General features: G+C 32.3%; 1 protein-coding gene across 4 annotated transcripts in view; it reads right to left on the reverse strand.

The window, feature by feature from the left end:
* Positions 1–22978, reverse strand: part of LOC124366361 (POU domain, class 6, transcription factor 2-like) — a 187338-nt gene that overhangs the window by 11698 nt on the left and 152662 nt on the right. For all 4 annotated transcript variants that reach the window (XM_046822863.1, XM_046822861.1, XM_046822862.1 and 1 more), the window contains exons 4-9: positions 19598–19802; positions 19291–19419; positions 11958–12113; positions 7489–7650; positions 4713–4966; positions 3284–3521 (exon numbers count right to left, since the gene is read on the reverse strand). In XM_046822863.1, coding sequence (XP_046678819.1) covers positions 3284–3521; positions 4713–4966; positions 7489–7650; positions 11958–12113; positions 19291–19419; positions 19598–19802 — 1144 coding nt within the window. The remainder of the gene's footprint in view (positions 1–3283; positions 3522–4712; positions 4967–7488; positions 7651–11957; positions 12114–19290; positions 19420–19597; positions 19803–22978) is intronic.

The raw sequence follows: 22978 nt of genomic DNA on the forward strand, positions 1-22978 counted from the left end.
ACCCTTTTTTGTTTTTGTAAATGTTTTATAGTTTTATACAAAATATTACTATACCTATGTATGTACAAAACTATACAACATTTATGACCTTTAGGTTATTATAAAATTTTACAAAATCCCAAAACATTATTAGAATAACTGTTTTTATTTGGTAACTATCACTTTTTTAGAAATGTATTATAACAATTTTGGTTTCTACTGACTATAAAAAGTAAAATACTAAATTTTTCTTACAATATTTATTATTACAGTGTTCTATTGTTTATTGTAAATGAAATGGTACCAAATATAGTTATGTTACAATTTATAACAATTTATAAACATTTTTACAAATTTATGTGTTTTTTTATTTCAAAATCCACGCTTCTTGTACTATAAGTTTTTGCGCTAAAACTAATTTATCTACCCAAAGACTCATACAAAACTAAATATTTTCTGAAACTAGACTAAATTTGTGACCTTTAGGCTATCTTGGAATTTGAAGTTTATACATCTAACTATATTTTACAAGCACACTCCTCCCCCTTTTTTACATGCAAAAACAAAAAATTTCCCCACTCAAGATAAAAAACTCAAATAAAAATATTTAACCTATTTACTTATTGTATTACACTGTACATTGTGAACAAAATGATACCAAATACAGTTAGGTTTGCAGCAAAAAACCATTTTTTACAGATTTTAGAAAGAAAGCTTTGTAAGCTTGAAACTGGGGAAAACAAATTGGCGTTTAAGGAAAATACTAAGGGCAGTTGGAGGGTTAAAGCATTTAATGAGAGCTGGAGCTGTAACGATTTCGTAAATTTTTTGTTTATATCGTCCAAAAAATAAACAATTTGGAAAAATATTGTTTTCACTAACATTTAGTTATATTTAAAGAATTTTCCAATTGCTCCAAGAGTCTTCAATGGATGACTTGATAGGATAACAGGTTTTTGGATATTTCCCTTAGTTAATGTTACTTGAAAGATTTGTAAATTTTTAAACATTACCCCTTCAGCATTGTAAAATATTTAGATAGTATAATTGTACATAAATTAGTTAAAACTCAGTTGATTCCAAATTTCTCAGTTTGAAACCATAAATCAGAAAACTGGAAAATGTAATTAAATATATATCAATGTAATTTCAGAAATGTACATAGTATGAATAAAATCATTGAAAATGTATTGGTGGTTTATATACCTTAATTAAAAAAATAATTAATTTTAGTATTTTTATTTATTTATTCTTAAGCACAACTTTATGACAAAAGACTAAACCACATTAAAAATCAAATGAAAATAAATATTAAAAAAGGAAACAACAATTTTAAAATCTGGGATATACCTTACAAGAGAGAATAATTCATCATAAAATTATAAATTATATTATTAAGGAATATACATTCATTAAATTTTTCAAATGACAATTTGTGTTTGTTAAACTATACAATAGAAAAATAAATTTAAATACACACAATAAATAAAATTAAAGAATCAGTAATTTAAACGTATAGCAATAGTAATTACATTATGGAGTAAGATATTTTTCTTTTAATATTCTAAATATAACCATTTTTAAAGAATGTTTAAAAATGTCAAATTGAATATCCAATTTGAAGTGTAAAAAACTTGTTCAATTCATTACTTGTAAACGAATTACTGAATGTAAAAGAATCAAAAATAATTATGCACCAGTTCTTATTAACTCATTTTTAAACATTAAAAAACTCCTTGGTTGATTAATAAATTATAAATAAATCAAATAACTCATTAACAACGTAAATGATTGTTACAAACAAAATTGTTTACACTCTATCAAATTTTAAAAACCCAGAAGCAGATATAATTTTTTGTATATCCTGAATACGAATTTCCATAACTTTGGATGTACAGATGTACAGATGAGGTGCTGTATGAGCCCATGGAGAGAACAGTGGGAAGGAACGAGATATCACAAGTAGTTCCTGGAAGTGCGGAGGGTGAACGTAAAGAGTACGGCAGACGCATCCACCGCCACCACTTAATTAGTATAATACAATAGTGAACGAGCGAGAGCGGCAGGCGCGGGCGCAGGGCTTTGTTGACCAGCCTCTTGTCTCTATGGTGGTCCTAATTAGCCCTTTACATGGCCAGGCCAAGCCCACAGTTGTGGCTAGCCTCGATACTTCAAATAAATAGAACACACTTCACTCCTGCAGCGCGTATTATGCTCGGATGTCATTTAAAAATGTTGCATTGCTTGTGAAAGGCCATCCTCCTGACTCTGGAGGAGTATTATGTTTACTAATACATTTCGGGTGGTTATTCTATTTTGCTGCGCATTTCAAAGGACGTTGTGGCAGTTTATTACGAATTCGAACGTAACAGATCTTATACCTTGATTAAAGTTATTGATATATTTATATGTAAGGAAGAGCTTTAAATATAATCTGCTGTTAATATAGCAAAATTATTTTTTGTAGACACTTTACAAAAAGAATAATCATATTAAATTTATGATTATAGTAAAGAAATTTATTGGAAAACATATAGTTTACAGATGTAACGAGTAAACAGTTTGTAATGCTTGCTTACTTAAACCTTACTGTCCACTTTATTTCATATAAGCATAGAAAAAAACCAAAATACTGTACTATGTATAAAATAAATATTTTTAAAACTGAACCTAGACAAACTACACATATTTTGCTATTTCTGCATGATTTACAACTGAATTTTTGGCAATGTGCAAACGATAATTATTATATGAAACCTTTCACCCTACGTTATACATTATTGAACCACATCAGTTTTATCATTCAAGTAGATACTCGTTATCAAAATTTAAAAATCAGCAAACGCGTTCTTGTACATAAAACCTGTTTTCTAACATTTCAAGTTCTTGGGTAATTGGGTATTTATCCTTCACACATTGAGATTTTCAATCAAACCCATTAAGAAGGATGCTGCAACAATAAACGAGCAACGAATTTTACAGTAATTTTATGACTTATTACATACAACGGTAAGGTGTAAACGTGATTATTCAACCTAAACTAATCTTACAACAAATATTTCTTGGCCATATGCAAAGAGAATTATGTTAAAGTAATATAGTTTAGAAATAAAAACATAAACAGTGTGTGGTTAAGAATGTATGAAACTGTAATGATCTACTGCAGTTAAAAAAAAGGCAAACAGTCCATAAAAAAATTTGGTCTCACTAACTAAAAAAAATACAGAAACAGTTAATCATTTTGTCCAAATCTTCCAAAATAGCACACTACAAAGAGTTCATTTTAAAGCAGAACAAGACTTACTTGGTGAGTCGTCAAGGAGATCAAGACCAGGGCTGTGCTGCATGTTGTTGTTGTTGTGGGGGTAAGCGGTGGGGGGCGGGGGCTTGTTGGCGGAAGTGGTGGTGATCGTGAGATCAGAGTTGTTGGCAGCCAACCGGTTGATGGTGTTGAGGGGCGAGGATGAGGCAGAGGAGGAGGTCACTGCTCCGTTTGACATCATCCCGTTGCTGCCGACGTGAGGCGGTGACTTTTCTGCATTCTGGTCAAACAGAAAAATATCAACCTTACTTTCGGAATTGGAATTAATAATGAGATGCAATTTAAAACAAGTAAATATGTTAAACTTAATATGTTTTACTAAACAAATTATTTTTACAAAAATGTTGTTGGTTACTTCTACTTTTGAATAGAAAAGAAATAAAAAGTAAAAAGTAAAGAATGTCTTATTTTACCAGGCGAAGTTAGGGCTAAGAAGCCCTCTCTAACACTTAACCTGGGTTCAAGTAACAATTTCTTGAAAAGAAATGGTTTATTTACAAATAACATGACGAAGAACTAAATTATAAAAGCAAGGCTTCTTAACTACAAAATAAAAAAGAATTCAGGATTCACTAATTTTATGCACAATTTGAGGCAATGTTACATACATAATCAATTAATCAAATCTGGTACAACACAATAAAATGCATAATTATAAATTGTATTAGTGACTAATATATATATATATATATATATATATATATATATATATATATATATATATATATATTAAAATCCTAAAATAAAATAAATTACAAAACATAAAAACACATTTAAAAATAATGAGTGATAAAATAAATATAGTGGAATTTAGGAATTTATATACATATATATATATATATATATATATATATATATATATATATATATATATATATATATATATATATATATATATATATATATATATATGTGTGTGTGTGTGTGTAAATTCCACTATATTTACTTTATCACTCATTATTTTTAAATGTGTTTTTATGTTTTGTAATTTATTTTATTTTAAGATAAGAATAGCTAAATCTAGCATTATTAAATTTTAATAAGAATAAAATTATAACCTGTAACCGTACTTTTAGAATTTAATGTTTAATTTGTGCATATATATGTATACATACTGGATCACTGTTTGTGTGATTAATAGTGATTATTTATCAATGAATTATTAATTATGTTTATACATTTTTCCAGGATAAGGATATTTTCAGTTCTATTGAAGAGTCACCTGTTCATTGTAGATCTTATCTACTATAATGTAATTTTATTTACAGAAGACACTGATCTATCTACTACTAATGCTGCAGATAAGATGATGGCTTTAAACCAGCTCGATATTTCATTGTCCCTACATATATTAAATCATCCTGGGTGTGGGAAACACAATATAAAGCGAATAGAAAGAATTAACACTTACAGAAGAATACTGGTTGTGGTTGTGATGTTGGAGAGGAGATTTCTGACTGTGGTTACTTTGGTGGGTTGCACTGTGTTGTTGCTGTTGTTGCTGCTGCTGCTGTTGTTGTTGTTGCTGCTGCTGCTGCTGTTGTTGCTGCTGTTGGAGGGCATTGATCAACTGTTGTTGCTGTTGCTGGTGACCGTTGCTTAACAGCTGATGAGGTAGATGATTGTTCAGTCCTGGAGCTCCCATGTTTGGGCTTGTACATGGCACTGTAATTAGAATATTTCAAATTTTATGTAACAAATGGATTTTAAGTGATGAATTCTAATCCAAAACGAAACTTTATAATTAAATTTTGGATAAAAACAATTAAAAACGTATTTAGAATCCAAAGTTTTATATATTTTGTGGTGGTTTTCAATGTGTAAGTTTTTAAAACCTTAGTGACAATTTGTGATGGAACACAAACTTGAAATCTGGGCACCAGAGATTTTATTTAGCAGTGGCTTCATAACTACTTTGAACAATGTTGCCAACTGTTTGAAAGTAAACAAAAAAGAATATTAGTCCATATTGAAAAATCTGAGCCACTTTGTCTAACGTAGGAGTGCCTCAAGGATCTGTTCTTGGCCCAATATTTTATCTATGGACCAAACTAATGTATTATTCCAGTTGACTTAATTTCTCTAATGGCAATTTTTAAATAATGGTACATTTTCCTCATTGTATTTGTATCTCTCATACAAACCTTAAGACAAATCTTAAGTAATTCTACCATTCCTCTTCACTATCAAAGGTGAATCAAAAGCCTTCAAAAATCATGAATTGTTTAACATCTTCGTAATGATTACACAAGATTTGCTGAAAGGCAACAGGATATTATTAATTTTCAAGTATTACGTTTCAAAATCCAAAATCCATTACTATACTCTTGAACAACACTAATCGTAAAAGTTAACTAATGTTTATGAATTTCTTGAGGATGAAGTGAGGCTTACGGTGTTGAAATATGTTATTATTCAATTATGTAAATATTAATGAAGGGCATTCATTATTTATTGCGTAATACAAACTTCATTCAAATAACATCTCTGTAATTTTGTTTGTGGCGTAAATAGACGGAACTGGTTGGAGATCCTGATTCCCTAGCAAAATCTCTAGTCAACCTTGGTACTTTGAAACTCTAGAAAGTATTTATTAGGAATGACTCACATAGTTGCAAAACATTTTGCATGATTAAATGCATGGTTCTGTCTCCCTCGTCAATCCCCTTAGTTACACCACTGCACACATAGGTCTAATATTAAATATTTGGAACTATTGGGTGTTAACAAACCGATCTGTGTTTTAGTTTTTCCTTGGAGCAACATCAATGGAAAAATTCTGTTGGTAAATTTGGGAAAGGCTAAATATAAAAAATACAGGTTCTGACATTTTAATTTAATTCTGACATTTTAAAAATGATTTATTTTGTACATATCCATTCACACATTAAATTTGGTATCTCATTATATGGATCCACATCAATACAAAATTTAGATTCAATTTTAGTGATACAAAAAAGCAATTCGTGTTATTTTAAAACTTCAATGCAATGAAACTGTGAAGGATCACTTTCCTCAACTGTGTATCATGACGGTTTACAGTTCATATATATGAAACTATAATGTCAGTGATGAATTGTGCTTATAGCTTCGGCAAAAGTGGTGAAAACCACAGTTATAATACGAGAAATAGAAATAACATGGCAGTAGCTCAACATAACTTACATTTTTTCCATAAAAACCAATATACATAGGAGCTATACTTTTTAAGTTACTGCCAAGCAATACAAAATTAATAGAAAATGATAAATTATTTTAAAATAAACTTAAAAGCTACCTGCTATTGTATTTCTTTTCTGAATTTTATACAATTCACAATAGTTTTTACTATCGTTAAAATTATACTGTATTAGATTTAGTTAGATACTAATGTAAAGCATATTTAGTAAACTTAACCGTTTACTTTCTCAATCATGTGACAACATTCATGTAAACCATTTGTAACACTTTCTCAATCATGTGCCGCCATTCATGCACACCATGTGTAACACTTTCTCAATCATGTGACGCCATTCATGACATCACGTGTAACACTTTCTCAATCATGTGACGCCATTCATGTACACCATGTGTAACACTTTCTCAATCATGTGACGCCACTCATGTACACAATGTGTAACACTTTCTCAATCATGTGACGCCATTCATGCACACCACGTGTAACACTTTCTCAATCGTGTGACGCCATTCATGTACACAATGTGTAACACTTTCTCAATCATGTGACGCCATTCATGTACACAATGTGTAACACTTTCTCAATCATGTGACGCCATTCATGCACACCACGTGTAACACTTTCTCAATCATGTGACGCCATTCATGTACACAATGTGTAACACTTTCTCAATCATGTGACACCATTCATGTACATAATGTGTAACACTTTCTCAATCATGTGACGCCATTCATGTACACAATGTGTAACACTTTCTCAATCATATGACACCATTCATGTACACCATGTGTAACACTTTCTCAATCATGTGACGCCATTCATGTACACAATGTGTAACACTTTCTCAATCATGTGACGCCATTAATGCACACCATGTGTAACAACTGAATAAGGATTTTTCTGATTCTGAATTACTTTGAAACTCACCAAATCATCTTCTAATGGGGTAAAACCTGACACTGTGTAGTTCTAGTAATCATCTTACTCATCTACGGAAGTACCAACTCACCAGTGTTGTGGGTGGGGGCCAGCAGATGGTGGGGCTGTGCCATGGTCTGCAGATTGGCCAGAGTGGTAGTGATAACCTGGCCGTTACTCAGAGCCAAGTTCACCATCTGGTTGCTGGTCACATGGTTGACAGGGATGGTCAGTATCGTCTGGGTCGCTATGCCTGTATACACAAATACGCTACTGTTACCTAAGGCCAGGACCATATTCAGCTATGGCGGGCCCCGACATGTCCCGCCACCGTCTGTCGACTCAGTTTGGTGAGCTCCGGCACAGGCCCTGGTACAATTGTCAGAAAAAACTGGTCTGAGTACAAGCCTGCCTAAGGCAGTAACTTGGAGTCTCATTCTACATGTCTCATTTCAATTGGGTAGATTAAAACATTCAATAAAGTAAAAAGTTCTAACAAGTTTTTTACCATCCATGGTTGTTTTATATTATTCTTTGCTGACAGACATTTTTATATTTTAACTGAATACAATTAATTTTAATAAGTGTTGGATCATTTTAGATGGATGTTCAAATCACAAGAAACCTTAGACCCTTTACTCCCTTAGTGTTATGAATGTACTTCACTTGTTTATCAGTATCATTTGTACTTGTACAATGTTGCCCATTATTTCTTTTTCTGTATTTCTGTTTTAACTGTTTTTGTAATTTTCGTTATAGTTTATGTGTTGTTATACATTTTACCGTTATTTAGTTGTTAAGTAGTTATTAGGCATATACCATTTGATGCGAGTTATTCTGAAAAACAGTTATGTACTGAGAAACGCTAACGAAATAAAGGCATTTTTATTGATTTACATATTACTGCCAATTGGCACCATGAGATATTTTACAGTTATTAAAAAAAGTGCAAAGTTTTTTTCCACTATTTGGTCTCAATATCTGCACCCATCCTTACAATAGGGACTAGAAACCGAAACAGAAAGGTGATTAGAATTACAAACAAATTTAGTCACATAGACATAGAATTTAGGCATATCATAAAAAGGTGCATAAAATCTAAAATAAACAATTAAAAAAAATTACTATATGGATAAGGAATTATTAAACGTGTATCTGCATTTGGTGAATTCTGCCTTCAAGAGAATCCATTTAAATCTGTTTTCAGGGAAGCTCCTATAAAACTACTGATAATATATTTCAGTATTTAATTATGTACTTTGTTTTTTCACGTGTAATCGTAAGTATCCTGTTTTTAATTCTTTTCAGTTTTTCATTATACTATTTACAAAAAGGAAATTATGTCAATATTATATAAGAAATAATGCGTATTAAGGTTCTGTAAAAGTAAAAATTTTATGATTGGAGACATTTAAATTCGATATAGTCTATTTTATTTTGTTTGGTAAACTCAGTAAGCAGAAAACTGGATAAATATTCATGCCAGGCACCCATTGGATATATTAGCAAACATTATTTCTATGTTAAGTATTACTAATGGTAAGCAATTGAATATATATTACATGTTACTGTTTCTACTTATTTACTTCTTATAACTATGTAATCACTCTATTTACTTGTTAAGAAAAATCATTGGATCAATTAAATGGTAAATTCAAATAGTCCTATACTATAATTAATTATTAATTGAATGCTCTTTTACTGTAGATGAAATGTGTATACTATTAATTACACTATGTAGGGTTAAAATTGGGTACACAACGAGGTTAAATTGATTTTTATAGTGTCAAAAATCAAAACGATGATGTATCCACTTTTACTTATGAAAGCACTATACAAAAATTCAATTAGTCACCATGAGCACAACAAAGTTTAGATTTTCAACATAAAAAAAAATACAAACAAAACAAACTCTAAAAACTCATTTCATATTCAACAAATCTAGGGACTTTATTAAGCAGGGTTAGCAAATAAATTACAGCCACTGCAATCTAATATAATTTCGGATATTTTTAATTACATTTGGAAATTAGAATCATAACTCAAACAAAGCGAAGGGGAAAACAAAGTGCAAAACTTTCCGAAGGAGTCGGGGACATCTCGGAATTATAACACTCTTAGGGAAATGCTGTTTGTTCGTTTAGTTCGGGATGACGGCGTTTCAATTAATTAATAAAAGTACAATTAGAAAGTCAGAAGTGGAAGATGTTGAATTGTAAATGGCGGTGATTGGTAACAGTGTAGCTAGAAGTAGCGGGACTCACTATATATACATGAACACGGCGCTGTAATCTTATTAAATTTACATATTAATCAACGGATTTTAATTATATCCCCTCCCGTGTACTTGGAGCTGAGCTGGCGTCATCATTTACATTAATCCAATAATTGCATGGAGGTTTTCAGGCTAATTAGCAATTCCAATGAGCTCCACTCCGAGTGTAGGTCTTATTGCCGCTTGTTACATGTGCTGCAGGAGCGGAGAAGGGTTACGCCACCCTTTCACCCTCCCTTCGCACCCTCCCACAACCCCCCATCCCACCCCCGGCACACTTTTTGTAGCGTCAAGTCAGTCGGTTAATGTTCTTACAACGGATTGTCAACTCCTCGCTGGATCTGATTCGTCTCGTTCGGTAAGAACGGTTCTACGCGGACAAGAAGGAGTTCAACTTCCTCTGATAACTTGATCACGTGGCTGTTTACCGTTTGGAGCCTCCTCACTTGCAAACGTCTTAGTAAAAAATTGATTGGGGAATTAAGCGAGTAATGAGTTTGTGAATTAAACACTTTTCAGTACAATTTCCGGCACTAAAAGACCGTTGCACGTTCTGATTTAAAGTTTTTGGTCTTTAAAGTGATTTTTCCTACATATTAAAAAATGTAAAAAACACAAATAAAAATAATTTTAAAGCTCACAGAGCAATAATTCTCACATTTTTTGGTAATTGAAAAAAAGTTGGAGCATTTAAATAAAACTCATATACTTATACATAAAAATATTTACAGTAATCAGGAAACTTAAAAGGAAATGGTGTGATTTCTATAATAAGTTTGGCAAAGCATTTCATTCTATCTTTAACTTGTTTTCTGCCAACAAATATCATTTTAACTGAACAAAATTGCTCAGCAATAATAATTAAACTACTAAGAAATTAACCTTACTTAATGCCTAATAGAGGAAATAATTTAAAGATTTACGTTTTAGTAATTGAATAGTTGTATTTTATTTTAATATTAATAACATTAAAAGGTTAGAATTTTTAAGCAGACGCATCAGGATTAAGGTTTCTACGAGGTTTTTTGTATTTAATTTATTTTACCTAATCATGAGCTTTAAAATAATTATTTTTAAACTTTCATCTCAGTCTTTTTGAAATGTATGAGCCATTATTGGCTAATTGGCAGAGAAAGTGTGAGAGTTGGGCCAGGAGCAGATGAATTGGTAACACCTTGTTATCAGCTGTATCTACTGAACCAATCAGACTGATATATCATCAGATAAGGGTTCTAATCTAAATATTTATGTTTCTCTCCTACTTAAAAAAAGTGGAAGAGTTTCTTATTAGGCTGGAACTTAACTTCACCACCCTAAAGAGAAGTAGGACTTTTCCTATACTACACATTATCTTAAATTATTAAGGCAGATCTGTATTAATATTATAAGTAATGGAGTACACTAAATAACAGAACTGTTATGAACATTATGTCTTAGAGTTACAGTTTTTTGTTTTTATTGTTATTTTGTTATATATCTATATTTATGTTCCGCATGTGTTGATGTAGATCCTGCTCTGTTCACAAATAAACTCAAAAACTTAACTATAATATGTGTAAGTTACTATATAAAAGAAACTCTCAAATAATAATTTGATACAGCCTATAGAAAGACATACAAAATTGTTTAAATAAAAAAAATGCAGTTATGCTTACGCTTGTTAAGTTAAAATTACTCTCTTGATTAGATGTCTATAGAAAACAATGTAAAACAGAGTAATTTTCTAAACACAAATCTATAACAACCAGGTTAGTTATTTAAATTTATTCAACCAGTATGGAAATTAAAAATATAACTAAAGACATTGTGATTAGGGTTTTGTATAAATAAGTTTATCAATTTGTAGAACACGAAATTTCAAATTGTATTGGGCAGCAAATAAATTATATAGAGCTCTTATTTTAGTATCAAAAATAGCAACTAAAACCCTTTAAAAAGGTTTTAGTCTATTTTTTATACTAATATAAAGATAAACCTGTAATGTGGAGTTGATAACATGAGAGCTCTTATGATAAGTAAGGGCTTGAAAAAGTATTAAATTCTACCCAAAATGAATACAGATGAATCTGACTATCAACCTTTTCGGCACAAAAGACTTAGAAAACAAATACAAAAATTGATGGCAATAAGATTTAAGATTAATGTAAAAAAACCCATAACTATTGACCATTCGTGAAATTAAGTATTGGAAATTGTAGTAAAAATGTGTTTTTTGAGGAAATTGTCACATTTGGAGTCTGCATTGTGCATCAAAGCGGAATTGTAATGCTCTTGCAGATGCTCACCCTGAGATGTAGGGATGAGCAGTTGGGCTCCTTGGATACCCTGCACCAGCTGACCGGAGGCAAGGATAAACTGAGGCATTGCAGCTGGCTGAGGGGCTGCCAACAGTTGGGGGGGCTGTGGCGGACTGCTCACCATCCCCGCCATGGACAGAGGCCCTGGAAAGGTCATGGTAGTTATTAGTTTTTGCGCTAACTGTATTAATTTACGAGCGTACTGTACTGGTGGCAATCTTGATTTTTAACTCCATAAGAACAATGTTTAACCTCAAACACTGGGTTAGTTGTGGGAATATAGTAGATGTCTCATTTTAAAGATATGTTTAATATGATCAATACACTTTTCAGTTTTTTTAAAACATTAAAACATTTTTTCATGTTATCATTTAAACAATCAAAAGTATACACTTTATGAGAAAAACTTAAAAGCTTTTCGATGCGTATTAATTATATCTTTAAAAAGAGACATCTCTCATAATTGTATAACTAAAAAATAAGGGTGTAAAAGAGTTTTAAGTTATCATTTTTCATATGGTGTAAAACAAAAAGTCGTTTCACTAAAGTTAGCTCGTAATTAATTAGAGTTTATAAAGACAAACAAAGTTATCAAACTGGCAACTGAAGGGTGATATGATAAAGAAAGCAGATAAGAAAAAGGAATAAATTGCAAAAATCAGGCAAGACTTAAAAACTATCTATTCCATTTGTAATGTCATGGAACATAATATGTTAGAAACAGAGTCTATTTATTCCAAAGATCACAATGAGGCAAAGTGTGAACACGTTAGGGTAATTTCTATTTTTAAGATTGTAAACACTACAATGAGTGAGCTTTCAGACAAAGGATTGTTGATTATGCAGCTCTGTCACACCATTCTATCCAAAGGCCTGTGACAATGACACACGTCACGTTACGTCTAACGTCAGTAACTGGTCACAACGTTCTCGCCAACTCAACGCTTCTAAAGTAATTTTTTCTACTGTCGGCCATTTATGAGTTGGAAACAAGTAAAATTAACTGGGGATTATTTCACACCATGGATGTATATAAGGAGGTCTCAGGGTCTTTCTCAACACACCCCCCCCCCCGAAATTTTGAAAGACAATTTTAATTGCACCCAGTAGAAACAAACTTGTTTCAAGCTAGAAAACATTTACGTTCTTAAAGCTCAAAAATTTCCCTGGGAAAGATTTCTAGGTCCTTATCTTTGGAGAATATTTTATACTTTCAAAACCACCCAGTGAGCCCAGCTATCCTGAAATAGTTTTCTTTGTAGCTACTGGACCTTTAAAAGTTTGTAAAATAAAATGTACCCACATATGGTGGTGAGTGTTATAAAATTATGCAATAAGGAGTAGACTACGATTTAGAAATGTGTTGATGAAACTCTTCATAAATTACAATAATTATACTACAGGTTTATTACATATTCACTTTTGTCCTTGCTTATCTTTTACATCGTCACCAAAGTGTCTAATCATGGCGAGATTTTTGATACAAAATTTTAACAATAAAATAATAAAAAACAGATCCCAATCAGTCACAGCATCAGTCACTATCAGACAATGACAGTCTTACTGACAAGCAACATCAATCATATTACACCCAAACTGTACATTTTCAATCAGTATCATTTAAACAGTACAGGTACACTGAGTGATGGTGAAAAATCATCAGTAACAACATCAGTATCATTTAGCAAAATACTAAATGTAATAAACAAAATTGCAATATTCTCATGCAAACCTTTACTAAATGGCTGTTATTGCAGTTACATTATAAAAAATTGTAATTGTAAAAACTGATTGTTAGTGACCTTAAAAAAGATTCTTGATTTATTGAGTGCTAAATGAAGGACAAACTAAGGTTTTTTTGCACTCATACAAGTTTTTGCTCATATTTATGCAACTCATATTGCTTTGTTTGGTTACCAATGAAGCATTAATCACATTTTAACTATCCCACTGGAAACATTAAACATTAACCAATAAGGTTTGCCAGATTTTATGATTCTCAAGATATAAACTATTTCATGTTATTGTTGCCAACTATAGATCTAGATAATAATGTAGATTTTGTTTCATATTTTGAAAACAATACAATATAACAATGTTATAACTCTTCATTTGGAATTAACAATATGTATATGTTAACTTATACGTAACAAAATGCAAGTTTACGTTTATACTTAAATTGAATTTTAATCATAGCATAATCATCAGACCCTTGTTGATGATGTTGCTGGTAACAAAAACAATATCTATAATCATTACCAAACAAGACTCAAAGGCTGAAAAATAATTAGAAAAATGTATAATTAAAAACTGCTGAATTTATAAATAATTATTTTAGAAATGCTGTACACAAAATTGGTTTAGTGTAAATTGCATTATGCTCTGAATTGCTTTTAAATTAAATATGACATTTCCAAAGTGTTGTAGTTCATTTGAGTGAAAAATCAGATAAAAACAGCAAATTAAATATTTTATCTATTATCGTTTGACAAAAAATCACCGATTTTAATTAATTGCAACAAAGATAAAATCTGAACATTTTTCCAAAGCGGAAGAACAAAGTATTTTGTTTGTATCGTGTATAATTAAACAAAACACAATTCATTTTGTCAATGAAAAAAGGCTTGTTTAAGTGTTAAAACATGATTAGCCGCTTTTTTTATCACCATTTGTATAATTTTACAAAACCAGCTTCCCTTCTGAAGATATTTGTTTATTACATCCAGTAATTATTGCAATTAATGCGACCGCTGCTTTGAAGAGGACATCAAAGTAAAAATAATAGAAGTGGGGGCTGTTGGAAAAACTGTTTGTCATTGAGCCCTAAAAATAACCGTTCCAGAATATAATAACAAACCATAATAATATTAAACAGAAAATTGTCTTGGTTCAGAAACAACAATAACAAAAAATGCTTTAACCTAGATACTAGTAACTGCAATTTGGCTGACATTTTAGAAAGTTAAATGAAGCTATTAATTTATTCTTGATTTAAGCATTTTCTAACAATAAAATAGAAACAGAAATCTACTTGTATCTATTCAACTACTTATTCTTTAACTACTTCTTTACTTTATTCCACCCTCCGCCCCATGAATATCGTAAAAGAACATATTGTGAGTTTGTGGAAATTATAAAATCAGCTTTTAGTGAATTAGGATTATATAGGTAAAATAAGGGATATTCTAAAAAAAAGCACTTGCTTACAGATGTAATACATAAGTATCAGTCATAACAAACACAACAGAACAAATTTATCATTTGATATAAATATAAGTAACCGGATACCTTTTTAATTTTTGTAAATTATAATTTATGTATACTTTTCTCAAAAAAAGGACTAAAATATTAAAAAAAAAAAAAACTGAACAAATAGTCTTAATCAAATTTTTATTATTTACAACCAATTAGATTATGACATAATGTAATATCTGAGTAGCTTTAGAAACATTATTTCAATACTGCTATTAAAATAATAAACTTTAATATTAGGTTAAATGCAAAAATTAAAACTGTGATAAAAATCATACAGATTTGGTTAGAAACTATTCATTTTGATTAAAATTGGCACCTCAATCTAACATAAAATTATATTCAAGAGCCTCTTTACACCTCAACGTTTATTGGCTGAGCATTAGTGAAGCCTGTCACTCGAAGGGCTGGAAATGTTTATTTCTGTCTGCCTCTCTGTCTATCTATCTTTCGGTCCACACGATACCTGGAAACCCTATAGACTTGAAATTTTAGTGAGATTTAATTTCTATATAAACAGCATCGCGTTCCATATTGGTGAATGTCACTTCATGGAATTTTGCTAAGCTTATGCAGATATTTTTACATTTATCTTACGGACAACTATGACGGCCATGATGGTCGTATAGGTGACATAATAACTCATATACCCTAATGATTGAAATTCAGTTTGCAACAACGAAGCCTGTTAAGCGATACATGGTATGGCATTCTCCACCTTGTTAAATTTAATATTAACAAAATACTATTAAGCCCAGATTATTATATACGTGTTACATTAAATTTAAATAATCTTATGTACAATTTCGAAATGATCTGAACAAATAATAAAATGAAGGAAAAGACAAAGCATATTAAGATAAGGTAGAAGAAACAAAGTGACAAAGTGATATCAGAATTTTAAAGGTATACAAATAAAAAGATAAAAACATATGAGTCACTACTGTACCTAAACTGTATAAAATAACATCAAGATGGAAAATGAAAACTCAAGAAAGTATTTTGCAGCGATTCAGCTGGCTGTCAGCAAGGACTTAATTGGCACATTAAGAAGTAATTATTATAAATACCTGACTACTTTGTCGGAGTTGCACAATCGGTGTACTCATAACAACATGTAAAACCCAGAGTGGAATAAGTCGACCTTGGGATCTAGTGTTCATGGAAACCTCTGCCAATCATTTAACAGGACTATTACTGTGGTAATTAATTATGCTAAGCTGACATCATGGCCGACTGCTTTCCGTTCAGTAAAAATGTGAAGAAAATAAAAAGCAAAATGTTTGGATTAATTTTATAAAACAAATGACCGAACTTGATTAGTGAAACATTGCAATACCATCTTGCAAAATACACGGTTGAGTTGTTTTTCAACTCAGTTTTTGCTACTTAGTTCATGTGCCCATGGTTTTTGGAAAAATGTTGAAGTTATCATGAGGCACTTTAGGTTTAGGCCCTACTTTATTGGAAAAATTACATCCCCTACAAAATTATGTTAAGATTGTGATAATATGTAAATAAATGAATCATAACATGTTTCTACACTATCTACCCAGCATTATATTATAAATCGTATGAAAATATGTCACAACTTTATTTCTTCAATTAATAGACATTTTTTGCCTTTTCCAGACTACAGAAATGTGAACATTGTCTAGGTTGGAAATTTATAGTAACCACGGTTTTATTTAGTAATTTAACAAAGTTACAATGTCATTTTTAAAGAATTTTTATACAGATGAGGTTTATAACACCTTCAAGCAATTACAGGTTTGCGAAAAGCAACAGTTATTCAATAAAACTCATACTAAAAACCTAGTTTTACAGATCACAAAAACAAAAAAATCATATAGAATAAATAATATTTGGAATGAATAATTTTTAAAAATTAAAAGAATATGAACTGATTTTTTGATGGTGTTAGTCTGAAATGCAAAATATCTTCATAGTTTGAAAGTAACAATGGTCTGTAATAAGGTTTCAATTGCATTTTATCCAATATTAAAATTTAATTGTGCATTTTTAAGGATATCTATATGCAGTTTGTGTCACATTACTGAATATTTAATGAACTATAAAAATTAATTGTAATCAAAATATTTTATGCAATTTATATATAACTATATGTTAATAGACAAAACACGTTTTTTAGATAATCACTACAAAAAGTTATTCAGAAAAAGAAAAGTCTGCATTTTACTGATATCTCTTTCTACTAATTTCACTAACAAACTAAATTTGATATTTAATAAATGAGATTTATTAGTTTGATCAAAGGAGATATTTCTGTATACATTAAAACACAAGTATAAATAAAAATTTCCCTATAACCTCCCTTTTTACTTAAAAGCTCCCAAAAACAGTTTTTTTTCTGAAAATAAAATGTTTACTTTTATACCACTAAATAAAATGAAACTTGTTTAAATCTTTTTAATTTACCAAAAATCTTTACAGACAGTACATCTGAAATCAGTGAAGAGTTTTGTTGGTTGAAAACCATTTGTACGATACTTTCATAATAAAGAGAAATTAACATAAAAATGTGACAAACTAGTGTTCACTTAAAAACTCCAAACAAGAACACCTTTTCCATGGAAGTTCAACATGGGATTTACATCCTTTTCTGTAAAACCACTCATTCATTTACTATCTCAAACAATCGAATAAGATTAATTGCGGATTTCGAGGGAGAAACCGACCTATAGTGACTACCGTAATCGAGTGGTTACAAAAGTTGAAACTTCGCTGGATGTGACGCAGTGTCAACACCCATCTCAGCCGGGCGACGACGGAAAATTAAACAATATCGGAGCACAAAAGTGACAGACAGCCACCAAAGGAGAAGAGCCCGGGGGAGGGGTGGCGAGGGGAGGGGGAGAAGAGGTGACATGTGATAGAATGACAGTGACGTGTTGTCCTGTGACAAGGACCTCAGGACAACAGGACACGACAGGACAGGACATAATCAGCTGCCCTTTATTCACCTGATAATCAACCCATCACAAACCACCGTGCGGAGATGACAAACTCATCATACAACAGGTGTTAAATTCTTTTATCGTAACTTTTCCAATGGCAGTTAAGTGACATTTTGACAAGTTAGTTATCGTTTAGCACTTTAAAAAATTAAAAGTACAGTAGGAACATAGATAGAAAGCTGAGTTCTAATTGCTCCAAAGTTTATTGAACGTTTCCACTGAATAGTATTTTATACTTCAGTATTTGAAACTAAAATGTTTTAAAAACTAAAATATTTTAATAGAAACCGCTTCAGAAAGATGTATATTATACTGTACCTAAGGATAATAATTTGAAAATAATTACAAATGTGCTTAACACTAGTTTATAAAACTAAATTAAACTACAGCTTTTAGATTATAAAACCGTTTTAATTGTTTAATGTATTTTTACCCTAATTTGATCTTACTATAGAATTTAAATTTTGTGATCCTTAATCTTTTCAATTAGCTAGGGATTCTTTCAACCTTGCAAGAAAGATTCCATTATATTCCTTTTCAAGACTGATAATGATAAAAGTAGAACAAACTCGACATACTAGTATATGATTTTAGTTTTTGATGTAATGTAAATTGTGTGGATGTTGAGCTTAGCTCTAGTTCACTAACTGTTTAGTACAGACTCTCAAATCTGATGCTGTCACAGACTTGACTCCTGGAAGAGCGAACTTGAGGCTGCACTAAACGAAATGTGAACTGGAGCTAAACTCAACATTCACATTGAATCCCACCATAATAGCTACACTATGTAATGAAAGTTGTTGGCATTCACTTCTTGTAAATTATTTTTATACCAAAATGTATGATTTGTTCCATAGGCTTGTGATAGACGGTTTAGAAGAATTTAAATACGCATTGTTTGGATTGAATTGAACCTGATTGAAATCATCTCTAATTGTTCTTGGTGCTTCTTTTAATAAGGTTATAGATAAAAACTCTACCTGTGCACTTCACACTCAGTTGGTTAAGCTATGCTCGTACTTGGATGGGCTAACTAACTCTTTCATGGGTTACACTACGGTTCCCTCTAAAGCAATTCCAGTGGTACCAACCTGTGGCATTGATGCTAAGGTTGAGAGGTGTGTTAATGAGCTGAGAGGCAGCCATAGGTGGCACAGCAGGCTGTGATGTTGGCAAACCTGCTAAGTTCTGCAAGTTGTGCAGGTTTACCATCCCAGACACTGTAACAGCCAGAGGTATTCTCGTTCAATGTAGCTGACATGACTACGAAGCTTTATAATATTTAAAGATGTTTCAGTCAGAATCTAGCAGGAAATGAAGTTATTCAAGAACTAAACGTAAGAATTGTCAAAAAAGGTATGCTTTATGAAGTCTACTAGAAAAGACCACTAGACTCACATGATCCGTTGAGATGCAGAGGTTTGGTCTCTGGATGAGGCAAAGGCAGGTTGTTGTTGTTGGTGCTGTGCTGGGGACTGCTGTTGTCCTGACTGTTGTCGTGTTGTATCCTGTTGTTGGTCATCATGTTCTCATTCATGGGCACTCCCATGGCTTGGTTGCCTGGGGATGGCACACTACTTGAACAGGAGTCCTCTTCACTCTCCTGCAAACATAACGTAAATTTAGACTTGGTATAATGCCATTTTATGGATTTATGATGAAACAATATGATAAATGTAGTGACATTTCAAAATTACCAATACACATGTAGTTCTTCCTTTCCAATTACTATAGTTTTCAGTTTGGAAGGTTTACATTTTTTTACGTGCCCGGGTTTACATTACTCCATCCTTTACATTCTAGAGAATAGATTTTAAATTCTTTCCACAGTATCTGTGTATAAAACTCGGTTGTTCCATCGTTCTTTCGGGTCGTGTCTTAAACATAGTGGTGCACTCAATTACGCAACTGATGAGACAATGAGAACACGCCTTCTAGATCTACATCTAGAATACACTGGAATCTAGATTACACTGGACTTCTGCTGGTCAAAACAGCCAGAGCTCTTTAGTAGCCTATGCGTCTCTGGGTCGAAACGTTGAAACACAAAACAACTACAAAGTCATCGTGTTGTAGGTTTTGTAGGTGTCGTGGCAAGTTCAAAGTAGTGTTGCCAAACTACTCTACTATCTCGTTCTTGCCGGATCTCTTTAGACGGACGAGGACTCCAGATTCCAGGAGCCAAGTCTCTGACAGTGTCAGATCACGAGATACTGCACTATGCGGAAAGTCAAATGGAACGCCGGAATTCCGATCTGAGTTAAGATTCAGTGCAGGTTGAAATCCTGTCTGTGACCGCAGTACTTTTAATCAGTACAGTCGACCTTTTACCGTATCAACTTATCCTCCATCAGTGTTTCATGAGGACGATAAAATAAGGCTTAAAAGAAGATTGGAGTCTCTCTTGTCAAATAGATGTACACATCTCTAGATAGTATACGAAGAAGTAGATGAAGACAGAGGACCGGATGCTGAAATTTAATGTTTTTGACCCGTTTTAAAACTTCATTGAGTACAGAAACTCTCTATTATTCCTTGAGCTAGAAAACTAAAGATGTGCCATCTGACAAGTTTGCCACTGAAATGTCTAGAGCTGTCGATACCTTTTGGCTCAGGGACCGGAATCAATGGGAGGGCTGAGTTGGGCCAAGTTTGCGAGACCCGAACTGGTAAGATTCTGTAGAAGAGAAGAAGAGGGAGGTGATGGCGGCGCGGGGGGGGGCGAGATCCGGCGGAAGACAAACGGCAGACGGCTTAAGTCCGGATTATCCCGTATGTACCCTGACAAGATTACGGGCTCACACTTGTACACGGCCAAATTGAATAGACTCGATGGATTGTGTTTAAATGCATGTCTATTAACTCTTGCACCGACAAACCTTATTTATATGTAAATGAACCCCATCCCCGATATTACCGACCCTCCCCCGTGTCTTCCAGCACAGCTCAATAAAGCAATTATACCGACAATGTTCGCTGATTGGATACCTTCGCCGGAAGTCGATTGGAAACCTTTCTTTTCCGCCACGTTATATGTCTGCGGCCTCCGTCGCGTCGTCTGGTAGATTCTTATCGGTCGTGCCATCGCCCGTAGTCTTTTCGCGCACATTTCTCTTTGTCTCAAGCTAAACATGTTGAGCCTGGACTGGATCCAAATACGGGGAATGTCAAAAGTGTATCTTTAGAGAACTTGAAATATCACAACACCACTCCTGGCAAACTACAACCCCTGAGATAATACGATAAAAAAGACACAGACTGCACAGATAAGATAAGCAGCTGATAATGAGAGATAACTCTGCCCACCTGCCAGTAGTTGTTAACTGTCTTTATGCCTTAACCGGTCTTTCTATAACTCGAGTGGTGAAGAGATCAAATCGGCCACAATGGTAAAGTAATGGACGCCACTAGTGCTTACTTCGCCAGTAATTGCATACTTGTAAGGGCGCGTGGAAGTAAATGCTATTTCAAAATATTGCACACAAATAATACGGATTGTGAAAAATAGTGAATACATGTTGTACGTCGAGTTTGGAAATAGTTCATACCGAGAATAACAGGTTAGAAATTGTACAGCTTGAATTTAGTACGAGTAAACCTAGCGTAAAAATAAAACACTTTGGAAGGTTACTATTTACGTCACATTACATTTTTACAGTAATATCGTGCAATAAGTTAGACCAAAATGAGATATACAGTAGTAATAAAACATATAAGGAAGTAATATAAACATGAAATGTAACCTAATCAGTTTTAAAGTTGTGAGTGTTTTTTAATAGCCTATTAATAAATAAACATAAACGGACAGGTATGTTTCAACTGAATGCTTTAGAGTATATTTATCTACCTATCGTCTATCATTTTACCTAGTGTATTTTAACCAATTTAAAATATTCCGAAATTTTGTATGTATTTTGTATACTTTAGACTTTAGAAGAATGATTACTAAGTGTAGGAATAGTTTTGAGCTGTTGACTTTAAAGAAATTAATAGATTATTTAACTAATATAACGCATTAATTTATTTCCAAAACTAGTTCAACAAATTCTAGTTTTGAAAGATGTACTTGTTTATCTATATACGTGCTTGAAATATATACTTAGAATAACTATTTTTGTGATTTAAGAAAAACATTGCCAAAATGTCTACGTTATCTCGTTTAATCACTGTCACTTAAAAAAAATATTATTCCTGACTTAAGGGGCACCATGTATATTTATAAAAAATTCTGACATATTAGCTATTTTTAAACTATTACAGCTGATTAAATTTGAATAAAAATTATACGATTTACGCATATTTCCGTAAAAGAAGCGAAATCGCGTTTTAAAACCCATACGTGACGTGGCATATCCCATCTCTCCCCTGTTTATTTGAGGAGTAAAACTGAAGTGAATAATCGATTGTCGATCTGTACGTGTGCGTGTGTGCGCACAGGCAAGAAAATAAACAAGATGGCCGCATTTTTAATTAATACCCGCGCTCAGGCAGAGGACGCTTTTTGTGACGTCGCATTTATTAACTTAGATCCGTCGATGACGATCAAACAGCTCTGATTAATTTCTCTCCATCTCTGCTGTCCGACTGTCCGTCCGTGTGTGTGCTGGGCAAGATTACCCCGTCTCTGATAAGAAAAATCAAATTGGATTTCTGAATTGATGAGTCGCCCCTGACACCTTTCCGCGATAAGGTCGTTTTGAATAATAGTAATTAAAAGGGGTTTCAATGTCTTTTTCCACCCCGAAGCGGACGCTCTTTATGTGCGTTTTACTGCGAAAA

The sequence above is a fragment of the Homalodisca vitripennis genome, chromosome 7 (genome assembly GCF_021130785.1).
Source record: "Homalodisca vitripennis isolate AUS2020 chromosome 7, UT_GWSS_2.1, whole genome shotgun sequence".
Taxonomy (NCBI): Eukaryota; Metazoa; Arthropoda; class Insecta; order Hemiptera; family Cicadellidae; genus Homalodisca; species Homalodisca vitripennis.